Source organism: Python bivittatus, unplaced genomic scaffold, assembly GCF_059951505.1.
Source record: "Python bivittatus isolate LINGU-HERP-01145 unplaced genomic scaffold, Pbiv_v1 ctg000190_np1212, whole genome shotgun sequence".
Classification (NCBI taxonomy): domain Eukaryota; kingdom Metazoa; phylum Chordata; class Lepidosauria; order Squamata; family Pythonidae; genus Python; species Python bivittatus.
The window spans coordinates 1,274,935-1,290,004 of NW_028277042.1; the positions used below are offsets into that span (position 1 = coordinate 1,274,935).

The following is a 15,070-nucleotide window of genomic DNA, read 5'->3' on the forward strand; positions in this document are numbered from 1 at the left end:
CTCTATGCACAGCAGACTCGAGACACATCAGCAGGTAAGAGAGACGGGCCTCCCGAGTACGAGGAAGATTCTCAACATTGCAACGGTACTTCTTCAGATCACTTTTGCAGGATTTCGCCAAGGAGTAGCTGACTTTGTAATCCTGGGCAATCAACTTTTGCCGAGTTGTCAATGCATCCCGACACTGAAGAGGACAAGCAAGAATTCAAGTGAATTTGCCATTCGTCTTTGGTTTATATTAATTTATAACCCAATTAAAATTTTATACCAATTAAAATATAATTGTGTAAATAGTATCTGAATTAGAGAACTGCAAAATGTTCCCGGGATACAAAATGCTCCATTTCTCTAGATTCCACCAATCCAATTCTTTTGGGGACGGTCCAGCAGTTTTCTGCATGCAAATCTTCTGGAGCACGAAGTGGTTCTGAAAAACTATGAACCCCTGTTCCAAAAAATTTACACCCAGACCAACTCCAGAGTGGCTAAATCAGTATGTATCTGAAGGAAAAACAGAATATTTCCTTATTCCCCAGTACAGAACATTTTGCACACACCTAATACTAATACACCACCCCCTTCATCATTCAAAAATTATCTTGACTCTCATTAGACTGAGGGACAGAAGCATTCCAGCAGACCAGCATGGCATGCTCTTTCAACCTGCTCTGTCCAAAAATCAAGTAGGAAGTGAAGCCTTCAGCGGGAATTATGACCAACAGGGACGCCCTGGCTCAAAATATACCCTTGCTTGGGGCGGGGGGGGCTTTGTTAAATCTCTAGTGTAATGTAGTTCAATCACTCTAGGTAGGACCTGCAAGAACCCAGTTCTTACTGATGACATATGACTACTAAGATATACAATTCAGGAGAACTTCTCCCTAGGCCACAGAATACAGATAGGGCTGCCTTAATGCTGATCCCACACTACATATCCTCTCCTTTCCCTTGTCTCTCTACCCAACAAATAGGAACTCCATAGTCATGTCAGACTGGACTCAAAAAGAACTGGGTAGTTTGTGATTCAGCCTCTTAAAAGAACACAGCCACTGTCTCAGAAGGTTGCATGAACATGGTTATCGATTTAAGCCAATGTTTGTCAACCTTGGCAAGTTTAAGAAGGGTGGACTTCAACTCCCAGAATTCCCCAGCCAATTCAAGTCCACTCCTCTTAAACTTGCCAAGGTTGAGCAACACTGCTTTAAGCCATAATATGATTTATCTGAGCACAGCATGTTTATGTGAACAAAGCAACTATAGTGCATTAACCCAGTTTAGGCTGCATCACTCCAGCTAGTCATCTGGCTTGTCCTCTCTTGGGTGCACAGCTTAGAGGAAACACAATAGGTGACTGAGAAGCCAAAGCTTGGGTGGGGGGAGGGTGCAGCAACTGAAGGGCTGGATTCAGCATCAGTTCTCAGAAGGCACTCACCTTTTCACTCATAGCATCTTCAAATTTGTGGTTAAAGAGACACTTGTATACCCTGCCTTCCCCTGCTTGTGTCTGAAATAAAACAATTCATTTAGTAGGAAGTTTTGGCCAGGATATATAATTTTAAAAAACATATTTATATTGTATTCATCTTCAAAGAACTGAAGGAGAATGCATATGGTTATTCAGCACATACTGTTCCAACAAACTTACAAAGAGAGATTGAAACACAATTATTGTCAAAGGCACGTCAAATGTAACTTATAGCTTGAGCTACACTCCATTCTACCAATGCATTTTTATTCACTGCACTTCCTTGACTGCTTTTTATCACAATCCAGTATTTTCTAGTTTACAAGTCTGTTGTTATTTAGAAGGTTGCATCCTCAGCTCAATGAATCACACTGAATCAAGTTCATTATTTAGTAGTAAAAAATAATCTCCTTCAGTCAAGCTTGACTTCTGGTTGCCTTCATGGGCATGTCCAATAGTCTCCTTGGCAACAATACAGCCTTATTATACGCTTTTTCTCCTTCTTTTCCATTTTTTGTTCATTGCCAGGCTAGTCTATAGCCCTGGAACTCCCTGGAGGAATCTCATCCAAAGCCAGATCATGTCAAAGGCTTCTGAGTCCAGATAGAGTTCAGCCAGATATGCTGAAGATGGACATTTTGGCCAAAGAGGAGGAAAAAGATAAGCACCAACTTACAGTTTCACAAAAGTGTTCACGATCGTCCCGGCAGGCAAAGTAGAGGTGCCGGTCCAGGTGGAAGTCATCTGATGACAGCTCCGCCACTCGGAGAATTGCCTTCATGCAGGGCTCTGAGACTTTCACGTGATGCTCGTTGTCCTCTGCCACTTTTACCAGCCCTTTCTCCAGGCAGGCCACCACCTCCCCTTGAGAATGGGCATCCTGAATGCAGAGAAGGGTTATCCAACAGCAAAAAAAATTAGGTTTAATTTATTCAAAATGCAATACTGAACACCCCCCGTCCCAATGGTGACTTCAATTTAAGGGCATTCTCAGCCAATCAAAAGCTGGGTCTTGCCAAGAATACTTCCAGATGATATCTGCAATGGAATGGAATTATGAAGGCCACACTCACTCAGGGAGGCAAGCATCCTCTTTCGTCTCCAGAAGGGCGAGGAAGAGATAAGAGGATGAGGCTGGCACCTCCCTGAGGAATTCACTCTGTTTTCATAGTTACTGTGGGAACAGAGTTTCAGTCTGGGAAGATTCTTGATAGAGGTTGTAGCTAATAAACATTGCTGAACTGAATTTGCATGGTCTCCTGGAGTTCCTTGGGCTAGGCCTGACAATAACACAAATTCTAGATAGAAATAAGGAATTTAGCTATGATCTTCCAGCTGGTTTCTTCAGAGCAGGAATGACTCCATTGAAATGATTCTCCTCCCCAAAATTAATGAATTTGGAATCAAACTAGGTTTTGGAACAGAATACCTTTTCTCCCGGTCGAACACTGCCACACTTCAGGAGGTTAATATCAGTCCTGCAGTGATCCATAAATCCACAGATCAGGCGGTAATCACTGAAAATTATGGCTGTCATTTTGGTGATGTACTGGTGACATTGATATTCAGTGATATTTCCTCTATGCTCCACCAAGCAGGATACCAAGTAACCTTTTCCGACTGGTTCATCAGCACATTCTTTGATCTGTTCAGAAAGATTCATGATAAAATGAATGGATGCCTTGCCTGGACCTTGTGGAGAATTTTGTTTACCATGTTCCCATCCATTAGTCTTCAGTACAGAGAGACTGTAAAAACTCAGACTCCAATTTTCAGGAAAAAAAGGTTGGAACAGATATTAAGGCAAAGCAATCATGGATTCCCTACAAGTATCCAGAGAATGAAAGATTAACATGTCAGTGTCCTCACTCACTCAAAGGACCTGAGATGAACCTCTAGTCTAGAGTGAGCACCCTCCACAGAGACAGTCTTAGAGTGATTGGTGGCTTTTATAATTACTGTCCATGAACTAAATCACCAGAGAGTTATCACAGCATTCCCCCGATTCCACTCCAAGGGCAGGAACAACAAACCCAAGAGCAGACCTGGAACCCTGAAGCCATTCAAACAAAGCCAGAGTCTCAGAGCACCTTGCCTTGATGAATGAAACCAGTGGCTTTGGAAAGAATCTTTGGAGGCACAGAGTGCAGCACAAAAGCTACTTACCGCTACACAAATACTAGAAAAACTGGCTTCTTATGAGAGCTTGAAAGTGTGCTCAAATTCTACTGGGAAAAAACTCAAGATGAGACCCCATTATACTATTCCCCTATTGGGGAACCCAATTAGGCTGTAGGAGCTCTTTCCTGAGGCTTGGGGCTTTAACCATACAGAATTCAGATCACGCTGGGAGTTTTCTTGCAACAAAGGTCTTAAAAGAAAGCAAAGGCCATTTGGTACCAAGCATAGTCCCTGTTTACGTTTCCTGAATATTGAAGGAACGTCACTGCATTTATCCATTAAAACATATCTTAGTGGAAGTGAAAAGTTTAACGCTGAGCTAACAGACCAAGTCAGGAGCACATTGGTCTGAATGGTAAACTGAACAAGCCCAAGAGTTAATGGGAGTTACTAGTAGAGTAGCTATTTGTCAAGCTGAACAACTTAACACAAAAGTGAATATCTAGTGAATATCTAGGAATGTGAGGTAATTGTGAAATCACGCCCAAGTTAGGTCTTAAAAGAATTCTAACGATGCATCACAAATGTCTGCAGTAGACACACTTGTTTAAACAACAATAATGTTAATTCTCATCAAGTAAACCTTAGTCCACCAAAATCACAATACATTTATTCATTATTACCATGCCACATTTTTTAAAAGAAATCTTTCAAATTATGCAGAACTGTGTTTACACAAGGGCAAGAAACCTGATCCATGATAGCTTTCTCACCTATCTATAAAGGAAACCCATTATAAGGCCAGGAGGCAGTGGCTCTCTTTAAATTATCCTGCTTAAATACAAATGTTATTCATTTGCTCAAGGAAAAAGAATTATCTATCTTGTAGTCATAAGTATGACTTAGTTGCAAGGATACCCACACACTCTTAAAGTGAACATATACAGTGGGGCAAAAAAGTATTTAGTCAGCCACCAATTGTGCAAGTTCTCCCACTTAAAAAGATGAGAGAGGCCTGTAATTTTCATCATAGGTATACCTCAACTATGAGAGACAAAATGGGGGAAAAAATCCAGAAAATCACATTGTCTGATTTTTAAAGAATTTATTTGCAAATCATGGTGGAAAATAAGTATTTGGTCAATATCAAAAGTTCATCTCAATACTTTGTTATATATCCTTTGCTGGCAATGACAGAGGTCAAACGTTTTCTGTAAGTCTTCACAAGGTTTTCACACACTGTTGCTGGTATTTTGGCCCATTCCTCCATGCAGATCTCCTCTAGAGCAGTGATGTTTTGGGGCTGTCGCTGGGCAACACGGACTTTCAACTCCCTCCAAAGGTTTTCCATGGGGTTGAGATCTGGAGACTGGCTAGGCCACTCCAGGACCTTGAAATGCTTCTTATGAAGCCACTCCTTCGTTGCCCGGGCAGTGTGTTTGGGATCATTGTCATGCTGAAAGACCCAGCCACGTTTCATCTTCAGTGCCCTTGCTGATGGAAGGAGGTGTTCACTCAAAATCTCAACGATACATGGCCCCATTCATTCTTTCCTTTACACGGATCAGTCGTCCTGGTCCCTTTGCAGAAAAACAGCCCCAAAGCATGATGTTTCCACCCCCATGCTTCACAGTAGGTATGGTGTTCTTTGGATGCAACTCAGCATTCTCTCTCCTCCAAACACGACGAGTTGAGTTTAGACCAAAACATTCTACTTTGGTTTCATCTGACCATATGACATTCTCCCAATCCTCTTCTGGATCATCCAAATGCTCTCTAGCAAACTTCAGACAGGCCCGGACATGTACTGGCTTAAGCAGGGGGACACATCTGGCACTGCAGGATTTGAGTCCCTGGCAGCGTAGTGTGTTACTGATGGTAGCCTTTGTTACTTTGGTCCCAGCTCTCTGCAGGTCATTCACTAGGTCCCCCCGTGTGGTTCTGGGATTTTTGCTCACCATTCTTGTGATCATTTTGACCCCACAGGGTGAGATCTTGCATGAAGCCCCAGATCGAGGGAGATTATCAGTGGCCTTGTATGTCTTCCATTTTCTAATTATTGCTCCCACAGTTGATTTCTTCACACCAAGCTGCTTGCCTATTGCAGATTCAGTCTTCCCAGCCTGGTGCAGGTCTACAATTTTGTTTCTGGTGTCCTTCGACAGCTCTTTGGTCTTGGCCATAGTGGAGTTCGGAGTGTGACTGTTTGAGGTTGTGGACAGGTGTCTTTTATACTGATAACAAGGTCAAACAGGTGCCATTACTACAGGTAACGAGTGGAGGACAGAGGAGCCTCTTAAAGAAGTAGTTACAGGTCTGTGAGAGCCAGACCTCTTGCTTGTTTGTAGGTGACCAAATACTTATTTTCCACCATGATTTGCAAATAAATTCTTTAAAAATCAGACAATGTGATTTTCTGGATTTTTTTTTCTCATTTTGTCTCTCATAGTTGAGGTATACCTATGATGAAAATTACAGGCCTCTCTCATCTTTTTAAGTGGGAGAACTTGCACAATTGGTGGCTGACTAAATACTTTTTTGCCCCACTGTACTTGGATAGGAATACATTTTCCAAAAATGAGTAGTTCCAAAAGAAATGCACAGCCAACTCAGATGGATTGCTGTGATTGTAGGAACTTCAATTAAGTGGTGTCATATACTGAATGTCTGGAGTATTTTATAGCTACAACAGAAACAGAAAGAACAAGCTATTTTCAAGTTTTCCAATAGACAATGCAGAATATGTTCCCTGAAGGAAGAAATGTTTAGGGAAAAAATACCTATTTTACTGAAAGCTGAACACCAAGCTCCCTTACAATTCCTGTTTAATAAAAACTATGTGTTTGCAACTGGAAATTAATCAAATAAGACTATTGTGTGCAGTTGGTGTTACTAATCCAAGTAGATTTTTAAAGAATCATTCACTGGTTCTGTTAACAATGCATGTCTCATCACTAGATACAAACTGCATAACGTATTACCCAACTAAAATCCTGAATCATCTTTTTTGTATTTAGAAGCTTTTAGCTAAGATTTAGTAAACAATATTTGAGTAAAATCTCTCCTGTGGTAAATGCCAATTTATCTGATGAAAAATAGGCTACAAAGAACTTGAGGGTGAAGGAATGAAAAGATTGAGAGCTAAACAATCAGTACAACCTTTGGTCAACTTGCTGATCAGCTGTTAAAATATTCTTAAGATTAAATATTTAATTTATTGGACCAAACGAAAGAGAATTAGCTAACAACATACAAATTATTACCAGAAGACTGGGAGGGGCCATTTTAGCCATCAAGTGCAACCCATGGCTCCATGTAGGATCCAAATTAAAGATTTTGTAACAGATGATATCCTCTTCCTTCAGCAGCTACAGGAGATTCTGGGGTACACGTAGGAACTTCACTTGTACTACTGAGAAGATGTCAGCCCTGTGTGCAAGCTTCACTTAAATCCTGCTTTCCAGTTCTTAAATACACTCAGTCACAGGCATGTGCAAAAGATGTTACTCATAGCTATGTCTGTGGCCAGGATTTTTTTGCTATGGTTTGTTGAATAAGCCAGAGTCAGCAAAGTAGGTATGGGTTGCTTGGCTAATTTTTTTTTCTCAATTACTTCTGCTAATAGCCAGAAGAAACAAGCAGAACACAGAACAAAAGGAGCCCATTGAGGTGACTGAGATGTCTGGCCATGTTATCTGGGACTCCTTCTGGCCCGTGGGCTCTGATGAAATAGAAAGGCTGTTCCCGTGGTTGTCCCCAGACAATCCATGCCTCTCGTGGCTCCTAGGTGGTGTATGACAGAGTGATCTGGGACAGAGCGAGTGCCCTACTTTGAGAAGGAACAATGCCAACAGCCTTGAAAAGTGGCACACCTCCTCCTTAAGAAGCCTTCCCCACCTTACAGCTGGGCAAGGTCAAGGATGGAAAAACTACAGAGATCTGAATAAGGTATCTAATGCTAGTCTGGAGTAAATACAAAATTGTAAGGGGAATTTCCCACCTTCACTGAGTTCATTCAGATGGAGTTTCTTCGAATGATCTGAAATACTCCTTCCCAGCTTTCTTGTCACCTGGTCTAAATTAATGAGATAAGATGTTGACTGACCCACCCTCTGTCTCTTGATTGTTTATGATTATTCTCTCTTCCAATCCTTTCCCAGCCTCCTCATAACCTTTGACAACCAGCACTATGGAGGAAGATTACTGAGACTGTGGTTACAGGAACAACGTGGAAGAAGCAGAATATCTGGACTTTTTTCAGTCAGGGTTCATACCTGGGCATGGGATGAAAACAGCACTCTTGTATATGACTTTTGCTGGGACCTGGATGAGGACAGTCTGCCCTCTTGGATCTTTCTGTGGCCTCTGATACCACATTTTATGTTCTGGTTCAGGAGAGGGGACAAACCCCAGAGCATGTGGCAGGCAGGGGGCAGGTGCAGTGTGTGCTTCTGGGTGCAAGGCTTCCTGAGGAGCTAGAATCAAGGACACCGTGGGAGTGTGCTTAGGTCAGAGGCTAGCAGCATGAACAGTAGGGTGTTTGTATAGGCAAGGTGAAGAGCCCAAGACAAGGAAAAAAAATGGAGTTACTGGGAAGGAGATTGCAAGATGTATGTTTGCACACCACGTTTGCTGAAAGCTGAAGGAGAGGTGTAAGCAAGGTTGAGCAGTTCAAGGTTAGAGAGCACTGTGAAGTCTTGGAATGCAGAGAAGAGAACTGAAGTTAAGGTTAGGGTCAAGCCAAGGTCAGGAACATCATGGGAATCAGAGTTACAAAGCACAAGTTGGATCCCCTCCTTGCTGGATATGCACAGCAGCAGCTCGTCTTACATAGCCAGCACTGATGAGGAGGCAGGCAGCCTGCCAGGTGGGACTTGCCACTTATTCACAGGACATTTGCTTCTGCAAGTTGCATGGATTTCATACCATACTGGGTGGTCTGCCACACCATCTGGCACCCATATGCTAGCAGAGAAGTAACCTGTTAGCACCATGTAAAGCCAGGAGTAGCCACATGGGGCAAAAAAAACAACTCCCTCCAGCTGAGCCAGTCATCCAAAGATGCCATCCATCCATCCAAGGAAACCATGCGGAGCTTCACAACTAAGCTGAGACAGCAAGATGTGCCCTAGCTAGGAGAGGTTCAGGAAGAGCAAATACAGGTACATTGCACAGACAACCTAATCCTTAACAATCTACTTTATGCATGCTCCAAAACCTGTCCACTATTTTGCACTCCAAAGTCTGGAGACTCATTATTGGGAGGACTAAAAATATAATTAGTGATTTATGGACTATTGTATGTGTCCAGGGAATATTCTTTCCTTTCCAACTGTGGTGAAGCTTTCCCATAAATAGTGGATTTGCTTTATACAGCTTCACACTATTTATCTGCTCTCTTATTTTGTTGCATTTTATGTTGTTTTACTAGCTGCTAACTGCTTGTTTGTCCCCATGTTTTCATTTTGTTTCTTTAGTTATAATTTGACTAATTTATGTTCTGAATTGTCCTAAAAGCAAATTAGTGAAGTTATGTACAAAAATAGAAATTAATAATAATCATACTCATTTTTGTGAAATATACATCTTATATATGTTATACATTATAATGTATTGTGTGTGTGTGTAATATATAATTTACACAGTTATCCATAGATACTTGCAATCCCAATCATAAAACCAAATCAAGTTCAGAGCCTTTTTGGAAATTCCCCTAGATGCATCCTGATAAAAGACATTCTGTAACCGATAAAATATCCCAGAGACCACATTCATGGGCCAAACTCCACGACAGAAATATTGTCCCTCCAAAGAAGGTGGCTTCCAAAGATTTTGGACGGGGGGGGGGGGGACACAGCCCTTCATAAACTACTTCACAACTGTTTAGGGATTTATGGATCAGAAGCAGCCATTCTGAATTGCGCAAGAAGCCAAAGTAGTGTCAATACAGGTGAAGCACAATTCTTTGACTGCCAGTTGTTAAATACCTGAGCTGTTCTATTCTGAACCAACTGTTTGTTATGTGAGTACTTTCCACAAAAACCCCACTGTTTAGGGGACACTACAGTAATCCATTCTGGACTTTGCTAAAGTTTGGATAACTCCATCAAGATCCACCCTGGGGCAGAAGAAAGAATGCTTGTGCGCATAAGAGAGGGTGGTAAATGCTACTTTGACCATTAATCAGACTGGATCTAACAATGCTCCAAAACCTTAAAGAGCACTTAAGCCCATAAAGAAAAGGTCTGATGACCAGTTCCAGCAACCAGCCATACCACCTATGAAGAGCATTATCACCTTTTCTGGAAGTGGTTTCTAAATCAGGGCCCAGACCAAATCCACACACTGATTCAGAGCATTCACTACTACATTAGTGCCAGGCAAACAGCAGAAACAGACCTGTCATTGGTCTACTGATCATCCTAGAAACCTTCCCAGCATTTTCATGCAGATGCTAAGAGATGAGATGGAGCCCTACAGCATTCACAGGTAAATGATACGTATTTGTATCACTTTTTTGAAAACAAGCCTTCAGATCAGAAGAAAAGCACTGAGGCAGCCTTAGTCAACCTAACTGCAACCCTAACATATATGATAGGTGCCGAACTGAGAAACTGCCCCACACCTCCCAGATTCCATTATACTATGGTCAACAGCACCACATCCTTCTGCCTGATCCAGACAATTAGAAACTTTGCACTGATTCCATTTCTCCTTTCAGGAGAGGTTCCCTGCTTTCCCCACCCCAGATTACTCAAGCTAATTGCAATTCCAAAATTAAAAACAGATCAAAATCAGCAGAGAGTTCCTGTATTATCAGTGGCACAGCACCAGATGTTCCCAGTTATCTACTCAAGCACCATGTGAAAGAAGGGCAGTTTGTAAACAGTGACAGCTGGAAAACCTGGTATGGTCCATGGAGATATTTTAAAAAACATGATCTCACAACTGCCTCCTCTAAAGTCATCAGAACATTTTCTTAGCAAGCACTCATTATCTCTAACATTTAAATAGACATTATCAATCCAGATAAGGACAAGGAGAGAAAGGGGCAGCCTGCAGATGGAATACTAACAGGAGCAGATTTCAGTTTCTTCCCTCTTCCCTGCAGTCTGTGTTTAACCCTCTGTTAGTTAAGGAGGATCCTGCAATTCTTTGGCTCAGATTTTGAAGCTGCAGGGGAGAGGAAGTATCTACCACCCACATTGGTCCTGCTATTGGAAGAGGTTGTGCTATTAAACTGGGCACTGGATTCCACCCATGACCATTTTCAGGCTGCAAATGGAACTAATCCAAGAAAAAGTACAGTACATCTTAAAGCAGAGGTTCCCAATCTTTGCACTACCCTGACCCCTCCTAAAACAATAAATGAATTGCACAACTCCCATTCCCTCCATTCCAAATGCTAACATTAATTGCATTTGCTGGTGATAGGGTTGGACAAGAAATAAGTGCACTGTATTTAATGATGAGGATCCTGAAACAGTTTGAGAAATGGGCTTCAAGTCACTATTACTTTTTAATGTATTGCTCTCATGTTTTTCATAATTAGCAAAAACATGGACTAAATCTAGAATAGAGATTAGCAGGTTTTTTAAACATGTTTCAAATTCCACAGAAAAGAAACAAAATCAATTTAGAAAATATTTATAAAGAGGGGGTATACTTTTTGGAAGAATAATTCAGTGCTTTCATCTTTATATTTATTTTAGTATCTGTTTTGCAGAAAAACATGGTAAGATTCCAGCCTATGCCCACCCCCTCCAAAATCAAATTACCTCTGATATAGTGGTTTTGCAAACTTCTCTAGCCACTGATTCAAATTTTGGATCTGTAGTCAGGTTGAACTTGTAGTTCCACAACAGCTAGAGGGAAGAAAAGAAACAAAAAGATAAAACTTAACTTCTAAAAAATGCTGCTTTGGGATCTTGTTTAAAGCAATGACTCAGTTTGATCTAACACTTATCTAACAACATTTTTCCTGCGATATCAAGACTTTGAGATGTAAATATATACAAACAAAAATCCCAGTCAACACATTTTCTGCACAGCACATTCATGTTTGCCTCATTATTAGGAAAATCCACAAATCCGATATTTAAGTATATGGTTGTATGTAGATCAGAAGTTAAATGAAATTTACATTTCATTTTACAGCTATTCCATCTTACCACCCTGTTCAAAGAGCACACCGGCACCAAAGAGTGTCTATGTGTGTGTATACATACATACATATCCTTTCTTATTTGTTTATATGCTTTCTTTAAGAGGTGCTACTATTATAAGCCACTGAATAACTGTTGCAGGCAAATAGGCGACAATTAGCATGGAACTTTTAGGAGCACAACCAGGGATAAAATAGATGCAAGTAGGGGGAATTGGACATGTGAATCTACTAATTAAAACTCACAGCAAACTAACAACACAGCCACATAGAGACTGGCTCTCCTTTCCCTTGTACCAGAAGCTCAGCATTATGTGATGACAGCTGTTACTCCGTCCTCTTGAAAGAGACATTATTTTTGCCACAATGCAGCCTTCTCTAGCCTTTCCAAGGTGTGTATGTGCCTGTTTTGCTTTAGTTCTCTATTCAAGGAAGCTGGGTGCACTGTAAGTGGAGTGCCAGCTGAAGTTCCAGTCACCCACCAACCTTACTTTTCTGAAGTTCATTGAAACCACCAGGGGAATAATTAAGATGGCATGCAATTGAAACACTGCTAGAATTGCACTTTGCAGTCTATATATGCCCCCTGTGAGAAAGCTGTTGTTTTTTTAAATGAGCCTCTTCCAAGAAGCATCTAGCACAGACCAGAGGTGAACTGGTTGCAAAGAGGAGCAAGAGACTAGGACAGCAAAAGGAGAAATGAGTGAACAATGAGGTAATTGAACAGAAATGGTTTTAGAGCACAATCTGAGTAAGTGCTAAACTTAGGGAAAGTTATTTGGTTGGATTCTTCTTAGAAGCTTAAAGGAAAGCAATTGATTGCTTCTGAAAAACAGATTTCCTATTAGAACTGTGTGTACATGAGAGAGTTTTGCCTTTCAAGGAAAATGCCTTTCAAGCAAGCATTTTCTGAAAAAACAGAATTCTGACTGCCTACATAGGCAGCCACAGAAAAGTAAAACAATGTGAGCCTTTTCCATTTGGATGACTTAGTCCAGGATCCCATGAACTCCCTCTTTGGCCAAAGCAAACGTGCTCAGTGCTCTTTCAACAGAATGTGCCAAATCTTTTTTTTTCAAAAAGCACACTTACGTGGTTGCAGTCAGATGAGATTTCATTATCCGGCTAGGAAAAGAAAAGAAAAGAAAAGAAAAGAAAAGAAAATGGCATTAATTCAGAGAAGGTCAGGATACACTGCTTTCCTTCCCCACAAATAAGCAAATGCTATTGTTTCAAAGTAATGTGCATGATCAGACTAACCTTGCAAACCGCTCTGCAAAGGTGAGCAGCCTGCAGATTAAATGCCGGTTTATCTTGTCTAATCAATCTCTACCACTAAGGGATTAGCCTCAATTCAAAGGCGGCAACTAAGTTTCTTTTCAGAATGTTCCACTTAGGTTGCTTTTCCACAAGTCTTATTTCATAAAGCAATATACCCTAGACATGCTGGAGCTCTATCCAATAAAGGCCAGCAGGGTTTTGCTAATGAAGGTTCAATCACTCTTTAAGATTGTGGAACACTTCACATTTTTTTCCTGGCCATCAGTCACAATTGCAATGATGAATTATTTCACAGTGAGGGGAAAAGCTCATAATGACAGGAGCATTACACCATCCCCTTCTGACCTGACTTAAGCAAAAGGCTAGAAGTGATCTCAATTCAACGAGCATCTTAAGATGAACAGGATCTTCCCCCCCAGATTTGATTGGCCAAAAGGAACAACTTCAAGGAGATTCCACTGCACACATACCCAGGCTTTTCTCACTTGCCTTTGGTTTCTGGAATATTTGGGGTACCACCACTTCACCATCCTTAAATATTTTTATGAGGCCTATCAATTAACCATGTTTAAAATTTTAGAACTATGTTTGCTTACATTTGCCCCTTGATATCCTTCATTTTTCTTATATCCATTACATTTTTTTCCTTATGTCAACTAGGAACATTCTTGGGGCAAAGGACACTCTAAAAATGCTATAATTTTAATGCCGGATTACGACCTCCATCAATTGCCTATCAACATGGGCCATGGGACAAGGATTACAAATGAAGTTGCTGTTAAAACTTCTGGAGGGCATCATACATACTGATGAAGCAAAGAGTTCCATACATACCCAAATTACTAGCTCAGGAATCCACTCAGTTTCCCTTGATTTCCAGACCACCTCCCTTTCATGCTACCTACACTGGGGCTTTTCCTGGTGCACCTGTTACTACCCAACAGCCTCATGTTCTACAAAGACTACAGATGCACAACCAACTTTTTAGCCTGCACTGATCTAGTTGCTCTTTGGACTTCTCTTTACAGGAGGCTTCCCACCAAGATGGGCCCTGCACGAGCAGTCCAGTATCCATCATGTCCAATCAGCATGACGGTCAACAATTTCGAATTGCGGGAGCTAAATCCAAAACCTCTAAAGAAATCCAGTTTAACAGTGTACAGGTTTTAGAGCAACAATTCTGAAAGTTTCAGGCATCCTACAAGGCAGCCATTTGCTACCATTTTATCCAACAGTTTCTTGGGAGGAAGTGAGTAGGAGATGGAGAAAACATTCCATTTCATATGGAGTTCATAATATATTTTTTTAAAAGCACAAGGTGATTGTTTTTTAGTTTAATGCTCCAATGCGCACTGCTGTGATCAGCCTATCTTAACCAGGATACAAGTTCTTTATCTTAACCAGGATACAAGCTCCATTTACATACTACATCAACAGAAAGTATTTAAAACAAGAGTGTACAACTTCTTCTGGCCAAAGAGCCTTTGGATGACTAAGGTCTAGGAGCCATAATCCAAGAAATAAGGCTAGGACAAAAACTAGTTAAATTTTAGTCTTCTCCAGGCTTGTATTTAATAATTTCACCTTTCGTTTACATTAAACATTTTTATTTGTTAACAATTGCTGTAAGTCTTAGAATCCACATAGTTGCTCTACGGCCTCTGATCTGGGACAATGGCTACAGTTCTGGAGGAAAGATAGATGCAAGATCAGATTTCATTTAGTTTTCTGAAATCAACACGAGGGAGGAAAGTATGACATGCTTTATATAGTCTTTCAATAAGATCCTCATCCCAGCAAACAGGATGTGATATTTATAACAGCAAAGAAGTTCACTTCTCCATAAACAATTTGCCACAGGCTTATTTAACACAGCTTGTGAGCAAAAGAAAGTGCCATTCTAAATTTTGACAGACCTTCTGAAAGACATCTCTTTCTTCCAGTGCAAGGCAAGTCCCTCCTTCCCAAATTCACAAATTCAACCCTGTGCCTTCTTCAAAGACTGACAAGCTATGACTTCAGTATCAACATAATGCTAT

The 15,070-nt window shown here is 40.9% G+C and overlaps 1 protein-coding gene across 2 annotated transcripts in view; it reads right to left on the bottom strand.

Annotated features, from left to right (window-relative positions):
- GLG1 (golgi glycoprotein 1) overlaps positions 1–15,070 on the bottom strand; it is an 81,262-nt gene that overhangs the window by 40,791 nt on the left and 25,401 nt on the right. For both annotated transcript variants that reach the window (XM_088135853.1, XM_088135854.1), the window contains exons 2-7: positions 12,843–12,875; positions 11,365–11,451; positions 2,895–3,110; positions 2,142–2,345; positions 1,433–1,504; positions 1–184 (exon numbers count right to left, since the gene is read on the bottom strand). In XM_088135853.1, coding sequence (XP_087991979.1) covers positions 1–184; positions 1,433–1,504; positions 2,142–2,345; positions 2,895–3,110; positions 11,365–11,451; positions 12,843–12,875 — 796 coding nt within the window. The remainder of the gene's footprint in view (positions 185–1,432; positions 1,505–2,141; positions 2,346–2,894; positions 3,111–11,364; positions 11,452–12,842; positions 12,876–15,070) is intronic.